Raw genomic sequence first — 16,718 nt, forward strand, 5'->3', positions numbered from 1 at the left:
CCTGCTGAGCAGAGAGCCTGATGCAGGGCTCCATCCCAGGACATTGGGATTATGACCTAAGCTGAAGGCAGAGGCTTTAACCCACTGAGCCACCTAGGCGCCCCCTAAGGCGAACTTCTGAAAAAAATTAATAAAGCTTCATTTTTCAGAACACTTCGAGGTTTCCAGAAAAGTGGCACAGAAAATATGGAGAGTTACCATGCAACGCCCCACCCCCCACACTGTGTTCCCTCTTACAAACCTCTTGTGTTAGTGTAGTACGTTCCAACTGGAGAGCTGATATTAACACGTTATTATCAGCCAAAGTGCCTCGTTTACATCCAGGTTCACTCTTGGGGGTCTGTAGTTCGGTGGGTTTTGCCAAACGCAGAATGTCATGTACCCATCTTTACTCGACTACACAGAAGGGTTTCACTGCCCTAAAAATCCCCCATGTCCCACCTGTGGATCCCTTCTCTCCCCCCCCGCCCCACCCCCAACCCTGCCCCGCTACCACCGAACCACCTTCATCTCTTCTTCTACCTTTTTCCAGAAGGCTGCAGAGCTGGGCTCATCCAGTGTGTAGCCTTTACAGACTGGTTGCTTTCACTTAGTAAGATGCCTGTAAGGCTTCTTCATGTCTTTTTGTGGCCTGAGCTCGTTTCTTTCCATCACTAAATGATACTCCCTTGTGTGGACGGACCCCTTTATCAGCTCCTCTTTGGAGGGACCAGGCGTGCTTTTAAAAGTTTCCCATGTGACTACAATATACATCCTAGGGCTGGAGCAACTTCTGCCTTGGAGATAGGTAAACTGAGGCCCGGATGAGGAAAGGGGCTTCAGGTCCTGCAGAGTTGGTGGTGGAGCAGGGCTCCCTGCTCCTATCCCCACCCCTGGGAGCCTGACCCCCAGTATAGCTCTTGCTTGTGCCCTGGGCACCCTCCCCTCTCCAGAACTTCTGTGGGTCTTCTGGGTCCCCCCTGGGGGTGGGGCACGGTTGGAGGCATCCTTTCCTGTAACGGAGTGGCCCAAGGTCTTCTGTTCCCACCCAGCTCCTCCCTTCCAGCACAAGCATGAGTTTTAGAGCCCAGGCAGGCCCATATTAAATATGTGACCCTCCTCAGGCCTCGGTCTCCCCAGCTGTAAGATGGTAATCCCCATTGTGCACATGCTGGGAAGGACAAGGTATGACTCTGCTCCTGGGCCAGGAGCTGGGGTCAGGGAAGGCACTGACCACTCCCTCCACCGCCCCTCTTCCTGTGTGCTTGCTCTCTGCTGTGCTTGGTGGTTCTCAGAGCTGGTGAGGCTCAGGAAGGCTTCCTGGAGGAGGGGTCCTCTCACCCAGCAGGCTTCCACAGACCCTTCCTGTCCTCCCTCCACTTCTAAGCCCTCTCTTGCCTCCCCTCAGGTGCAGGGAGCTGCCCGACGATACAGAGACCACGGCCTCAGTGGCTCCCTGGCTGTACACACGTCCAGCCAGGAGCTGCTTCTGCTGGAGGCCGACACCAGCCAGGACGCCCGGAGACGCAGCCGGGGCTGGGACACGACAGTCCTCCTCCACCAGGCAGTCTTCAGCGCCCCCCGAGCTGTTCACTTGCAGCTGTCCAGCAAGGTGGCCCCAGCCAGGTGAGGGTCTCTGGGGGCTGTGCAAGGCAGGGGAAGATGGGCAATCCTTGCGCAGAGAGGAACCCTCTCGCATCACTCAGAGACCAGGTCTAAATCCCTGTTCCTTAGGCCGTTCTTGATTTTAAGCCATTGAGGGAAAGGAAGAGGAGGCATTCAGTTTTCCACGTTAATTTTTTTTCTTTGCTTCCTTAGTAATGACTGCATTCATTGTCCCTGGCTTGAAAGATGGCAATAAAGCATGAAGCATAAAACACGAGTTTCTGGAGATAGTCACAGGGAGTGTGTGGGTGCAGCCTTTCACCTCGGACTGTATCTTCGCGTGGGGGTTTGTCCATTACAATATGACCCTCAGGATCCTGGGTCTGGAGCCAGCCGCCTGGGTTCACACCCCAGCTCAGCCTCTGGGACTTCGGGCCAGCCACCATGCCCTCCTGTGCCTGAGTTTCTCCACCTGCTTCTTGGGGTTGTCCTTGGGTTAACGGAGCGTTAACATGCCTGCCCCACCAGTGCCTGGCCCGCGAGGATGTCCACTGCCCAGCTGCCGTAGTCACTGGCCCTCTGAGTAGGACTCATTGTGGCATAGTTCGGTTCTCCATTAAATGTCAGTGCCCTGTTTCCCCCGCCGTCCTAGCATTGGCAGCTTTTGTGAATTTGAGGAGACTCAAGGCTCTGGGGATGGTTCTAGATAACCCTGTCCCCAGAATTGCCACCTAGAGCTGTCCATCCATGGATTCACCCATCTGTCTGAATGTCCGTCATTGTCTCCCGTCTGTTCTAGATTTTTCTTTCTTTTCTTTTTTTTTTTTTTTAAAGATTTTATTTATTTATTTGACAGAGAAAGAGATCACAAGTAGGCAAAGAGGCAGGCAGAGAGAGAGAGGAAAGCAGGCTCCCTGCTGAGCAGAGAGCCTGATGCGGGGCTCGATCCCAGAATCCTGGGATCATGACCTGAGCCGAAGGCAGAGGCTTTAACCCACTGAGCCACCCAGGCACCCCTGTTCTATATTTTTCAAAGCACATGAGGATGTGAGCGTGAAGAGAAAAATGGAGGAAATAGGAAGGTGCTCAAAGTGGCTTTAGGAAACAACATGCATGTCATGAGGTCCCGGGCGTTTTTAGAGCTCAGCTTAAAATTTGGCTCTGAGCATCCTGGTAGTCAAGGTGAGCAGGGAAACCAATGGGTGGTGTTATTTGCAAAGGCCATGGGGAAACACAGACACATGCCCGCTCACACCTGTGTGAGTGTGCATCAAGGAAGGCGTGACTGATCTTGTTTCTGGTGGTGACCCTCAAGGGAGGCGTCTCCCATGGTGTCCTATGAAGAACATCTGGGTGGATGATTGGGACTGTGTCCTCTTCCCCAGTTCTCCAGGGAGTTGAATATCAGGCTTGTTGAAGCTGTTTATTTTCTCATTGCTCATCATCAGATGATGCACTGATAACTTACCAGCAACATCAGCTCCGCATCTGTGGTTCTGTTTTATCCCCCGCTTTACGGAAGGAGAAACTGGGCCTCAGAGAGGTCAGGTCCTTGTTCAAGGCCACAGTTAGTGAGTAGCGAGCAGCCCTGGGATTCAAACCCAGGTTTGGCTGACCCCAAAGCCTATGATCTTAACCCCTATTACACTGTGTCCCTGGGGGTTGAGAACCCAGTAAAAGCAGTCCTATGATGGGTCTAGACAGTGGGGTTCAGGGACCCACCTCTTATAACCTGCTACAGGGGTGGGTTCTATCTGTTACCCTCATCACGTTCCTTCCTAGGGTTTGGCTGTTGTATAAAGTGCTGGTGGACCAGAGCACAGCTCAGCTGTTCTTCAAGGCCTCCGCAGAGCAGAGGGGAGGCCAGCTCCTGACCCTGCAGAGCCACGCCCAGCACACAGTGGCTGGTTGGACAGCTGTGCCCCGCCTCCTGACCGTCAAGGGCATGCTAAAGCACAAGCAGACGCTCAGAGAGGGTGAGCCTGGGGAACGCCACAGGACAGGGTCAGGGAGGGTCTTGGGCAAGCACTTTCTGTAGAACCTCAGAGCAGACTAAACCCTGCATGTTTTCAAGTCCACTAATACGCTGTTTCAGCACCTCACACACTGATGTGTGAGAAACAAACACCCATTCTGGCAAAGATACCAAACAGGCTTCCTTATGCAGGACTTATCAGAGTCTTTAATGTACTAATGGATGCTGGAAAAAGCCAGGAGGAAGAGTTATGGGCAGTGTTTCCCAAGCATATATTTTTGAGTACTTTTAATTCTGATGTAATTTCTGACTTATAGAAAAGTGGCAAGAATAATACAGAGAATCCTATAAGCCTAGCTATATCAGTTACTGACATCTTACCACCATTGCTTTATCATTCTTTTTCCTTATTTCTTTCTCTCTCTCTCTCTATACGCACATATATGTGTGTACATACCACGTTTATTTCATTTTATTCCTGAACTGTGTTTTACACAGTTGTAAGGTGCGGCCGTGATGGTTCTTCACCCCTAAATAGTGCAGTGTTTATTTGTTTATTTTTTTAAAATAATATTTATTAACATATAATGTATTATTTGCCCCAGGGGTACAGGTCTGTGAGTCATCAGGCTTACACACTTCACAGCACTCACCATAGCACATACCCTCCCCAGTGTCCATCACCCGCCGCCCCATCCTCTCACCCCAACCTCCCAGCAACCCTCAGTTTGTTTCCTGAGATTAAGAGTCTCTTATGTTTTGTCTCCCTCCGGATCCCATCTTATCTCATTTTTTCCTTCCCTACCCACAAACCCTCCATTCTGCCTCTCAATTTCCTCATGTCAGGGAGATAATATGATAATTGTCTTTCTCTGATGGACTTATTTCGCTCAGCATAATGCCCTCTAGTTCCATCCACGTGGTTGCCTATGGCAAGATTTCGTTTCGTTTGACGGACAGTGTTTATTTCTTAAAAATAAGGATACTGTCTGGGTGCCAGGGTGACTCAGTAAAGCCTCTGCCTTTGGCTCAGGTCATGATCCCTGGGTTCTGGGATCAAGCCCCGCATCAGGCTCCCTGCTCAACAGAGAGCCTGCTTCTCCTTCTCTCTCTGCCTGCTGCTCTGCCTACTTGTGTGCTCTATCTCTCTGTCAATTAAAAAAAAAAAAAAAATCTTAAAAAGAAAAACCAAATCTTTAAAAAAATTATAAAAAAACAAAAACAAAACAAAGATGCTCTCTGGGTGCATGGGTGGCTCAGTCAGATAGTGTCCACCTCTTGATTTCAGCTCAGGTTTCCATCTCAGGGGTGTGAGTTTGGGCCCCGCATTGACCTCTGCACTGGGGTTTGGGGCCTACCTAAAAAGGTGGCTCAGTGGGTTAAACCTCTGCCTTAGGCTCAGGTCATAATCTCAGGGTCCTGGGATCGAGCCCTGCATTGGGCTCTCTGCTCAGCAGGGAGCCTGCTTCTCCCTCTCTCTCTGCTACTCCTCTTGCTTGTGCTCTTTCTCTGTCTCTGTCAAATAAATAAATGAAATTAAAAAAAAAATAAAGATAGCCTCCTACATTCCACAGTGCAGGTATCAAAATCAGAAAATTGAGAGTATTTCTTTCCCTTTTGTGATATTTACATTTTCAAAGGGTATGGGACAGTCATTTTGTAGACCATCCCTTATTTGGGGGTTGGTCTTACGCTTCCTCATGACTACTTTCAAGGAGGTCAGAGTAGTGATGAGTCATCATATCTTCATATCCAGAGATACCTGACGCCAGTATGTTCCACTACTGGTAACATTAGCTTTGATCACTTGATTAACATAGTGCCTGCCGGGTCTCTCCCCTGTTTTTATATTTTCCTTCATATTCTGATCTCATAGAATGGGTTGAAGAATATTTCCTTCTCTTTTATTTTCCATAAGAGTTTGTGTAAGGTTGGTGTTCACGCTCCTTAAAGGATCTGATAGACTCTACCCACAAAGTCACCCCAAGTGTTCTTTGTGGAAATGTTTTTTGGGACATGCAGGGATATAAAGCTATTGAGGTTTTTTATTTCATCATGTGTCAGTTCTTAAGTTATATATTTCAAGGAATTTGTCTGTTTCAACTAAGTTGTCAATTTATTGGCATGAAGTTGTTCATTGTATCTATTATTATCCTTTCAACGTATGTGGGATCTATAGTGCTGTCCATGCTCTCCTTGATAGTTGTTACTTTGTGCTTCTCTCTGTTCCTTTGGGCTAATTAGGATCTCATTAGTTTCATTAATCTTGTCAATCAACAATTAGTTTTGTTTCTCTCTAGTTGTCTCTTTCCAGTATCTTTGATTCTAGCCCTTATCTCTTATTTCCTTCCTTAACCTTAATTTGGATTTACTCTAGTTTATTAAGGTAGACCTTCAAGTGGTTGATTTTTAGATCTTTTTTCTTTCCCAATATAAGCATGTAAAACTGTATGTTTGGCTCCCACTATTCTGTGAGCTGCTTCTCATGAATTTTGATGTTGTCTTATTTCCATTATTATTTATTTTGAAATATTTTTGGATATCTTTTGTGATTTTTTTCTTTGACCCACCAGTTATTTGGAATCATGTTGCTTAATTTCCAAATATTTGAAAATTTTCTGGGTAGCTTCTTGATATTTATTTCCATTGTGGCCAGAGGGTCAGGTTTTTAAAATTTGTTGTGATTTGTTTTACAAGCTAGTATATAATCTATCTTGTGAACATATTTTCTGCACTGACAAAGAATTTGTGTTCTGCTGTTGTTGGGTGTAATGTTCTGTAAATTTCAGTTAGGTCAACGTGCTTGGTTGTGCTGTTCTGATATATATCCTTACTGATTTTCTTTTTTGTCTTGTTATTTTGTCCATTAATGAGAGAAGAGTGTTAACCTCTCCAACTGTGATTATGGATTCCACCGTTTCTTCCTTTGATTCTGTCCATTTCTGCTCCAAGTGTATTGACATGTTGGAAATAGGTATATGACCATTTATGATTGTTATACTTTTTTGATGAATCAACCCATTTATTGTGAAATATGCCTAATGTACCTGCTCTTGCTTTTTTATTGGCACTTACATTGTATATGTTTTTTCTTTAAACATATGTTTTTTCTAGCTGTTTCCTTATAGTTAAGGTAAATTTCTTGTAGACCGTATATAGTTGGATTTTGCTTTTATGTCTAGTGTGACAATCTCTGCCTTTTAATTATACTAGTTAGTTGATTGATGTTTAATGTAATTATAGATTAATTGGATTCATATCTATTTTACTCTTTTTTTCTGTTTTCCCATATATATTTTTTTTCAAATGCAAAATAGTAGGTAGAAAGTAAGATCTGGGTGCTAGCTATGTTTATTGTTACTGGACTGTTAGTCCTGGGCCTTCTCAATGGATTGATCTAGAAAATAGAAATATATACACACATTCTCTCTCTCACACATACACATTTCTATATCTGTCTACAGATAGTTAAGTTTAAAACCATTAGTTCACACTGATGTCCTCAATTTCAGTCTATCCTCAAAAAAGTCATTCTCATTGTTTTCCATTTTTGTATTTTCATTTCCTTCTCCAACAAAAAGAAACCTGACTCCAATCATCCACAATGTATTTACTTACTGGTTCAGCCTAAGGATACATAGGAAGTAAGTTTCAGAGTTCCTAACCTATACCTCTGTGAAAGTCAGCTTTATTAACTAGAATTCAACATTTGATTAGAGTTCTTTCCGTCTTTGGCCTGAACATAATGTGGTTGAGATCCCTCCGGGCAGTCGTTGAAGGCATAAATCCAAACACTGTGTTCACAAGTTCGTTAGGGTTAATCCCCTACACACACCATGTGATTCTGTTAATCATTTGAAAGGCAGTCAGGTTCACTGGTTTCTGTTTGTATTCCATTTTTTAGGTTTTCCCTTATCCTTACTGATTTCCTGCATTTGTTTTCTGATTATGTGAAACATTAACAGTGTTCCCGAAGCCAGGATTCCACAAAAAGGGACCCTTTGCTCAAGCATCCTTGACCCTAGCAACCTAGCTAGACATCTGTCCAGGGCCCAGTGTTTCAGGACCTGAAGACTCTGCTTTTGCCCAAGAGGTGAATGCCCTTCTCTGGCCTGGTAGCAACATTAACACAAACCCTCCAAATCCCAGTTTGGCGAAAACATGCCAAAACCAAATTTCATCATAAAATAACGAAGGCTTGAAAAAATTTAAATGCAATCGAGTGAAAAAAGGTCACAGAGAACTCTTCTTGTCCAGTTTACTTTGGGTTACACGGATGGTCTCTCTTTCATCCTTCGACACTGAACACCTTACATTTCATTTTTTTTTTTTAAGATTTATTTATTTATTTGACAGAGAGAGATTACAAGTAGGCAGAGAGGCAGGCAGAGAGAGAGAGGAGGAAGCAGACTCCCTGCTGTGCAGAGAGCCCGATGCGGGACTTGATCCCAGGACCCTGAGATCGTGACGCGAGCCGAAGGCAGCGGCCTAACCCACTGAGCCACCCAGGCGCCCACATTTCATTTTTGAAGTCAGTTACCAAGGTATAGTTTCTTGGAGTGTAATTTCCATACAGGAAAAAGCCCTTTACATTTTGATAACCTCTTAGAGCTGTGTAGCTACCAACACGGTCTTGATACGGAATGGTCCCATCTCCCCCCAGAATACCTTCCTGTCACCCATTGTAGTCCGTCTTTCTCCCACCCCCATCCCTGGCAACCACTGAGATGCTGTCCATCCCCACACTTTTGGTCTTTCTGTAATGTGACATCTGTGGGAACATAGAGTATGTAAACTTCGGAGTATGGTATCTTTTGCCCAATAATGTGGCTGCAATGCATGTAAGCTGCGGCCCATATCTATAGTGTATCCTTTTCATTGCTGAGTAGTACTCCGTGCTTTAGTTATCACAGTGGAAGGATGTTTGGCTTGTTTCCAGTGTTTTCCAGTTACTAATGAAGTTGTCGTAATGATTGGCCTACAGGGTTTTGTGGGATCGTATGGTTTCTTTGCTCTTGAGTAAATACCTAGAAGCAGGATTGTAGGATTGTACAGCGAATATGTGTTGAAATCTATAGGAAACTACCAGAATGTTTCCAGAGTGGCTGTCCCATGTCACCTTCTCACCAGCATAGTGAGAATCCTTGTTACACCTTTGCTGGCCGCTGGTGTTGTCAACTTTTAGTGTTGGGGTTTTCACTTGTGATTTATCATTGAATCTCCTTTTGGTTTAAATTTGTGTTTTCCTCGGGACTAATTATGTTAAGCATCTTTTCAGAGGCTCATGGGCTACTTTGAAGTTTTCACGAGTCAGGTGCCCATTTAAAAAATTGAGTCGTTTTCTTGAATTCCCAAACGGAATTTGGGAATTACTTACACAAGTCCTGCGTAAGATGTGTGTTTTCAAAATATCTTCTCCCAAGCTGTGGCTTTATAGTCTTTCACGGGGGTCTTTTGAACAGCAGAAGCTTTAAATTTTGATCAAGTCCAACTGATTTTTTTTTTAAATGAATAATGCTTGGGCTGTCATATAAGACATCTCTATTTACTAAACCTGAGGCCCATCTTAGAAGTTTTATGGTTTGGGGTTTTTAAATTTGGGCTCATGGTTGATTCTGAATTAATTTGGGTGTTTGATCAGGTCAAGGTCAAGGTCGTTTTTTTGCTTGCAGATTTTCAGTCTTTCAGCACATTCGTTACAAAGACCTTGCTCTCTCTGCGGAATTATCTTTGTGCCTTCGTCAGATACCAGTCAACCGTGTGTGCGCGTCTGTTCCTGGACTCCATGCTGTCCCATCAACCACATTTCGCTTTCACTTCTTAACAGTCTAGTGAAATCTTAGTCTGGTTACCCATGATTAACTGGTTATTAATACCTTCTAGGATATGGTGACGTAGGGCCCTACGACGTAAGGAATTTGGAAAAAGATGGTCACAGGATTCTGCAAGAGACTCTATCTTTGCAGAAAGTGGTGTGTACTCTGTGATTGAGACTTGTGTGCTTTCTGTGTCTGAAAGCACAAAACAAGGGGGTGGTTAAAGCAGCCCGGGGTACAGAAGGGCCATGAGTCCAACCTTGAGTGATAGGAGGGGGAGGTAAAAGGGCACTTGGACCACACCGAGGCTTTGAGAGAACCTGGGGGGGCAGGAGAGGCAAATGGTTCCGATAACAGCAAGAATTTCCCTATTGCATGAGTTATATATGGACGTGGACTTGCCCAAAAGTGTGGAATCTTCTTCTCTGGGTGGATGAGACCTCCAGGAAAGGATGAGACCTTTTCTGTCCCTGGAGTTCCGGGTTGAATCCCTCAAGTCTTCCTGGGTCTCAGTTTTGTTGTCTGTATAATGGGCCCTTCTATCAATATGGCCCATGAGTCTCTTGAGTGGGAATGGAGCACTGGTATTAACTGGCATCCCCTGGCAGGCATGCTGCTTTTTCCACCGGCCCCCCGCAAAGTCTTTTTCTTTGTAAATTAGCTTGCTCGGTCCCCAGAGCATCCTGGGAGGGAGCTGGTGTAATTTGGTCCATTTCCCAGATGGGCTCCTCTCCCAGGACAAGAGTCAGAAGGACATCACAGATCTAGGAGCTTCTTACCCCAGGATCCTCCTGCCCAGAGCAGCACAGTCTCCTGGGCTGACTCTTTGCTCTGTACAAATTCTCTGCCCTCCTCTGCAGGTACCGTCAGGGTCACTGCTGACTCAGCCGTGCTGGGCTTCCTCCTGCGGGACAAGCATGAGACGGCAGGGAACAGCACCAGCATACACACCGTGACGGGCATCCTCACCCAGAACAGCAGCCAGGTCTTGCCAAGAGAGCTCTGGCTGAGAGGGCGTCTGCAGGCCCAGACGGGGAGCCTTGGGGGCCAGGCCCGCCTCCGAGCCGATGAGGCCAGCCTGGCTCTGGGTGGGGTCTGCGCCTGGGGCCCCGGGCACGGCCAGCTCTCGGGGAGCCTGAGTCACAACATCAGCACCTTGAGTGAGGCAGGTAGGAGGGGTGGATGGGGCCACATGTCTTCCTCCCCAGGGGCTCCCAGTGCCTGAAGCCAAGGGGGAGGGGAGAGAAAGGAACCCCCAGACCCCAAACCACCTTCCAGCTGTGTTGCCTTCCCCAGCCAGCATCTCCCAGGGCTTCCGTCTTCCTCATCTTCCTTGGGGTGTTTGTGACTCATTCAGAACACACAAGGCAGGGACAGCAGCATTTGCTGAGTATTGACACACTTCCCAGCCTGGTGGCAGAGAGCCCCTGCTGCCAGCCCCTCCCCCACGACCCCCCACCATACCCCCACCCCCGGCTTCTCAGTCTTAGAAGCTGGTCTCTCTGGGCTCTAGGATATGCTCCTGCACCACAGTTAGGAAATAGGACACCCCCAGCTCTAGTTCCTTGGGGACTTAAGGAAGGCCTGGGGGGTGGCCCAAGGGTGCAGCAGCTAGGGGAGAGTGGGTCAGAGCCCCCCATTCACTTCCTACTCCCTGAAAGCTAGTTTGTGTCCCTGGAGGGTTAGAAATGGGAAGGGGACACCCGACCTCTCACTTGCTGAGTGTGGCATCTCTTCTGAGGATCAGACATGGTTTAATGCTGATGCTTTATATGCTTCCTTCAGGTATATTAGGGGAAGTGGGACCTGGGAGGCCAGAGTTTGCCTCAAGACCCTGTCCTGCATAGTGTAGACTGGGCTCAGCCATCTCTGTGGTTCCTTTCGCCCCTCCAGGACTCCCCTCGGAGGCAGAGATGCTCCTGTCACACACCCATGGGGCTTCCAACCTGTCGGCAAGCCTGGCACTGCGGAGTGCATGGGGTCAGCTGGATGCTGCCCTCGGCCTGGATGGCCCAACCCCTGGAGCCCCAGGCAGCCGGCTCCACACCAGCCTGGCCCACTCGGTGCCTGGCCTCAGGCGCTGGGGCCTCCCCTTCTCCATGGACGGCCAAGGCCACTTCCAGGTGGGTTGGGGTCTGGGGGCTGGGGGCTGGGTGCCGGCCGGGGTTGGGGAGGTAGCGGGTCCCAGGGACACCCACAGCTTTGCTTCTGCCCAGAGCATGGGACCCCGCGTGGTGGCTGGGCTGATGGCGAGCGTGGACGGTGAGCAGCTCCATGTGGTCCTGGAGACCAGGCGACAGCGTGGCCACCACAGGCTAGCCCTGGGGCTGCACCAGGGCCTCTCTGTGCTGCTGGGCACCGTGCCCGCGCGGCTTTGGGTGAGTGACCCGCCCCGAGTGGGCACACCAGAACTGTCTCCTGTCTCTACAACTTCGGAGGTCACCTTACCCACCAGCTCCTGCCACCACCCGAGACCCTCCCGGGGTCCTGCCCATCCCTGTCCAGCCGCTCCCACCCGGCCTGGCCCCTCCCACCCGGCCTGGCCCCTCCCCTGACCCCCCACCCCCGTCTTCCCTCCCAACTTCCCATTCTCCCTTCCATCCTCCCCACCGTGCCTGTATCTCTTTCTTTCTTTCTTTCTTCTGTCCACTCGTCCTCTTGCCCACCTGTCCTGCCCGCCCTAACCCCCAGCCCCATCTAGCAAAGTTAAAACTGCCCGCACTCTGGCCGGCGGCTAGTCCTCTGGGTACTTCTGTTGGAGGAAAGTCCATCACTGCCGAGGGAGCCGCACGCCCAGCTGACTTCGGCATTACTGTCCAGAACGAAAAGCAGGAAGCCTCCTGCGTGCTGGCGCGGGGGTGGCCGGACCCGCCGCGGTGTGTGGGAGGCAGGGCGAGCGGATTCGGGCGCGAGGGGTGCAGTGGGGCTCCCTGCAGTCCCGCTACCTCCTGGCTTACCTTCTGCGTGACTTTGGCAAGCTGCTTGCTCTCTCTGGGCCTCAGTGTCCTAATCCGAAAAACGCGACTGCTGATGGTTCCCAGAACCAGTTAGAGCCTGGCACACACAGGCCCCTGAGCACATGAGCTCCGGTTCCTTCAGTTTAATGACGATGCTGTGGGGTAGCACTGGGGTTTCTGGACTTCTCCTTGGGGGCTGTTCCCAGGGAGGCTTCCACAAAGGGAGATGGGGTGGAGCTGGAGGTCTGTGCTCCGTCTGGGCTCTAGGTTGGGGGCGGAGGCCTCCTGTCCCCATATTCCCGGTGGTGGCAGTCAGCGTGGCCTCCTAACCCCTCTGCTCTCCGCAGGTCAACTGCAGCGGAGACGCCTCGCCCACCCAGCTCTCAGGTCTCTGCAAGGGGGACTTCATGGGGCAGCCTCTCGAGGTACGTGGGTCCCTCTCATAGGTGGGCAGTGGGTCCTCTCTGTCACAGGCAGATCGTGGCGGGCTGAGCTCCCTGAGCTCTGGCAGGTCCCGTGGCTCCTGGACCTGGGGTGAACTAGACACTGGGGCAACCACAGGGCTTCCTGCAGACCTTGTCAGTGCTGCTCTGTAGGCACCTGAGTGAGCAGCTGGTTGCAGGCCTGGCCTGGCGGAGCTCTGTGGCTTGATGGCAGTGGAGGGGGACGTAGCCCAGAGGACTCGGGGGGTGGAGGACAGAGGTATTCTGCCCCTGCGGCTCGCCGTCCTGGCCTGGCTGTGTGCTGGCATCCCCCCCTGCAGGAGCTGGGTCGCTTTCCCAGGGTCACACGGGGGCCTCAATGGTGGGAGAGTTAACTAAGAGAATAGGGGGTCAGGACGGAAAGGGTTTTTAACAGGCTGGACAGAGGGGCTGCCTTTCGTCCATGAAACTGAAGAGCCAGGGCACGTGGAATGGGGGAGCTGTGCGCCTGGCACCCAGTCAGGGGTTTGTGGGCGGGGGCTTGGTTGCTAGAAAGAGTGACTGGGGAAGGGGGTTGGAACAGGAGCGGTGAGTGGATAGCCCTTCCTTCAGGTAGCTGTGCTCTGGAATTCCAGGAAAGGGCTAGAAATCAAGGCATTCGCCAGTTCTAGAGTAGGAGGGAGAGGCAGGAGAGCCTGTGGTCTGGGCCCCCCAACCGTGTGCCCCCCAACCATGTGGCCTCCGTTTAGCTGCGGTGGCACCGATAGTGTGTGTTCGCTCCCACGTTGGTGCTGCTGTCCCCGCCCCAGGGGAAGGGGCTGCGAGCTGCTCCGGGTTCTGTGATGGGGGTGCAGGCTGGGCCCCCAGGTCCTGAGAATACATGACCCCCCCCCCTCCAGCCCGAGAAGCGGGGACTTCCTCTGGGGGGCATTAAGAAAGGACATGTCTCCGACAAGCCACATGAACAAGGCTGAGTGACTTGAGACTCTGTCACAGAAATGGGACCAGGACGCTCAGGGTGGGGCGACCCAGAGACAGGCCTACAGGGAGGGGACATCGGGGACCCAAAATGCTCTGAGGGGCCGAACTTCTTCATGACTCCCAGAGTGGCCGTTTCCAGCTCTTCAGGGAGAAGCACTTGTTAGAACTAGAGCTGGTTCCCTGGGTATGTGGGTGGCCCAGGGGTCGGGGGTTCCCTTGACCACCTGGGCCAGACAGAGGCGCATCACCGCTTGGTGGGGTGTTCTGGGGACACCTGCTCAGCCTCACCTTGCCTTTCTTGGGGGCAGAATCTGGCCTTCTTGTCCTTGAATGGCTCCCTCCTGATCGGCGCCTGCACGGCTAGGCTGGAGGCCCAGGTGATTTCAGGGGACACATTCGCCCGGACCCACGTCCACACAGCCTGTGGCCACCGCCGTACCCACCTGGACGCCAGCCTCCAGCACACATGGCCTCCCCTTCAGGCTCTGGGGGTTGCCCCCGACAACCACATCCAGGTGTCTCTAGGGGGACACGATCCTCCCAGGGCCGGGCTGGAGGTGGCCCTTGGCCAGTGTGCCCTGACCGTGCGTGGGGATGTCGGTCCTGAGGCCAACATCACTCACACCAACTGGACCCTGTCCCTGGTGAACCGCTGTCCTCTGCTGGAGGTAAGCCCCCTCCCCACCCCGCACCCCACAGTGCAGAGGCCTGGCCAGACCCCTGCCCCCCTCTACATTATTAACTTCCTACTGTATACCCAGCTCTGCTCTCAGCATGAAAAACTCCTGTTGTCTTGCTGTTATCCCCTGATTTGGGGGGAAGCATTGAGCACAAAACTTTGAGCCAAAAATGGAACCCCGACGTGAATATTCTCCCTCACAAAGGGGCCTCCCTGGTTGGCTTCCGTTCTGGGGCTCAAGTTTATTCTTTATTTTATTTTATTTTATTATTTTTTTTATTGTTTTTATTTATTTTTTATTTTTTTAAATTTTTTTTTTTATCAAGTTTATTCTTTTCTCTTGATCTCGCTCATCCTGCCCATAGGATACAGGGTCTGGGAGCACTCGTGAGAATATTGAGAAGTACGTGCTGATTTTTGTGAGCACTGTGTGCTGAATACTCTCCGAGCCTTCTCAGATGTGCTCCTCAAATCCTCACCCCCCGCTAGGAAGGGGCTGCTTGTGTCCCTGGTCCCGGGGTCTGGGGCCCAGAGAAGCTGGGGGACCGGAGTGGAATTAACCCCATCACTCCCCTCTCGTTCCCATCTTGGGTCCGTGCCTCCGTAAGGGGCATGTCGTCAGCCCTTAGTGGGACAAGTTACTTGGGCTCTCTGCCCTCCAGCCAACCATCATTGATGTCAGTGCTGAATTTTCAGCAGCCGGTGTTTTCTGGATACCTGCCTCTGGCCAGCAAGTCACAAGCATTAACTCATTGACATTTCCCAGGGACTCAGGGTGCTGTGATCAAACCCCATTTCCCAGATGGGTAAACTGAGGTTCAGGTTCAGCAAGATCGAGTCAGTGGGGGACCCAGAACCGGAGCCTACCTCTGCCCGTGGGGTACCCAGGGTATCAGCTACTTTGCAGAGGGAGGTGCTGGTGGAGTTGAGCCTGAAGGGCGACACCGCCATCTTCCCAGCCGGGCTCATGCCCAGCTTCCCGACACTGGCTTCCAAAGCTGCCCTTAACTCCAGCCACTTCTCCATATTCCAGGCAACGGGCATCCCGCAGGCCCTGCACGCTGAGGGCAGCCTGAGCTGGGGCCCCTGTGATGTCAATCTGGCCACAGGCCTCCACAGTGACCGAGGAGACGCCCTCCTGCAGCTGGCCCGCACCTGTGGGCCCCAAACCTCTGTTGTCGGGCACCTGGCCCACTCCCTGCCCCTGCTGGGCCGCCTGGGCCTGCCCCCCAGCAGCGCCATCAGCCTGGCTGTCCGGCCCCGCCCTGCCGCCCGCAGCTCCCTGGCCCTCCAGCTGGGGCCGTGCTGGCTGCGGGGCATGCTGGAGCAGCATGGGAACCAGAGCTCGTGGACGCTGGCCGCCGAGCCCGGCTGCCCGCTGCTGGAGGTGTGTATGGTGGGCCAACGAGGCAGCTGGGGGTCGGGGGAGGCCTCCAGAGCCCGTGCCAGCATGCAGCCTGAGCCTGGCTGGCTCTCTCCTCCGCGCTTCTCAAGACCCCTGCCACTCTTCCCCAAATTCTCTCTCCAACACTCGGTTCCTCTCTAGTCTTATATTCCCATTTGGCAGACGGGAAGATTGAGGCCGAGAGAGATAAGGGTCACTCAGAGCCGTGCCATGGAAGGACCACACAGTTGCAATTTATGCATTTGCCATTTCAGTGACCGTCTGAGCGCAAGAAGGCAATGAGGGGCTCTCTTCTCTGCTGACCGTGGGGACAGGCATGTCTCGGTTATGAAACCACACCTGGGCTTTATCTGGGCCACGAGGTGGTCTGAGAATTCTGTGATATTTGGAGGAGGAGAACCTGAGTCTCAGGAAAGGGGGACATTGAGTTGGACAGTACAGACTCATCCTGCCTGTCACCTTGTCTCTCCCCTCCCAGTGGAGCCTCCTGGGGGTAGGGACAGGGTCTGGTCCCCTCGCATCCCCGGGCACTCACAGATGCCCTGTCACTATTAAATCAGCACACACCCCTGAGCCACCCACGAGAGCGTAAAGCATCATGGGAGACCCACCCACTCGCACTCTAGGAGGATGGATAAGTTCCTTTGCTGCCCGGGCCAGTAGCCACTAGCCTCATGTAGCTACCAAGCACAGAGCTCACCAGTGCAACCGAGAAGCTGAATTCCTCCTTTTGCTTCATTTTAATTTCAATGGAAACAGCTCCACATGGTTAGTGACGATCCTACCGGATGACCTAGATTAAAGGCACAGACTGTAGAAGACCGATTGGGTACAGACCTGAGCTCTGCTGGTAACCCCTGGTATCCTGGGCATTCATTCGTTTTGCCTCTTTGAGCCTC

General features: G+C 51.2%; 1 protein-coding gene across 1 annotated transcript in view; it reads left to right on the forward strand.

The window, feature by feature from the left end:
* LOC132027311 (uncharacterized) overlaps positions 1-16,718 on the forward strand; it is a 134,777-nt gene that overhangs the window by 73,947 nt on the left and 44,112 nt on the right. Inside the window, exons 38-45 of the mRNA XM_059416064.1 lie at positions 1,388-1,605; positions 3,367-3,560; positions 10,236-10,544; positions 11,269-11,498; positions 11,592-11,753; positions 12,680-12,757; positions 14,044-14,403; positions 15,448-15,801. Coding sequence (XP_059272047.1) covers positions 1,388-1,605; positions 3,367-3,560; positions 10,236-10,544; positions 11,269-11,498; positions 11,592-11,753; positions 12,680-12,757; positions 14,044-14,403; positions 15,448-15,801 — 1,905 coding nt within the window. The remainder of the gene's footprint in view (positions 1-1,387; positions 1,606-3,366; positions 3,561-10,235; positions 10,545-11,268; positions 11,499-11,591; positions 11,754-12,679; positions 12,758-14,043; positions 14,404-15,447; positions 15,802-16,718) is intronic.

The sequence above is a fragment of the Mustela nigripes genome, chromosome 11 (genome assembly GCF_022355385.1).
Source record: "Mustela nigripes isolate SB6536 chromosome 11, MUSNIG.SB6536, whole genome shotgun sequence".
Taxonomy (NCBI): domain Eukaryota; kingdom Metazoa; phylum Chordata; class Mammalia; order Carnivora; family Mustelidae; genus Mustela; species Mustela nigripes.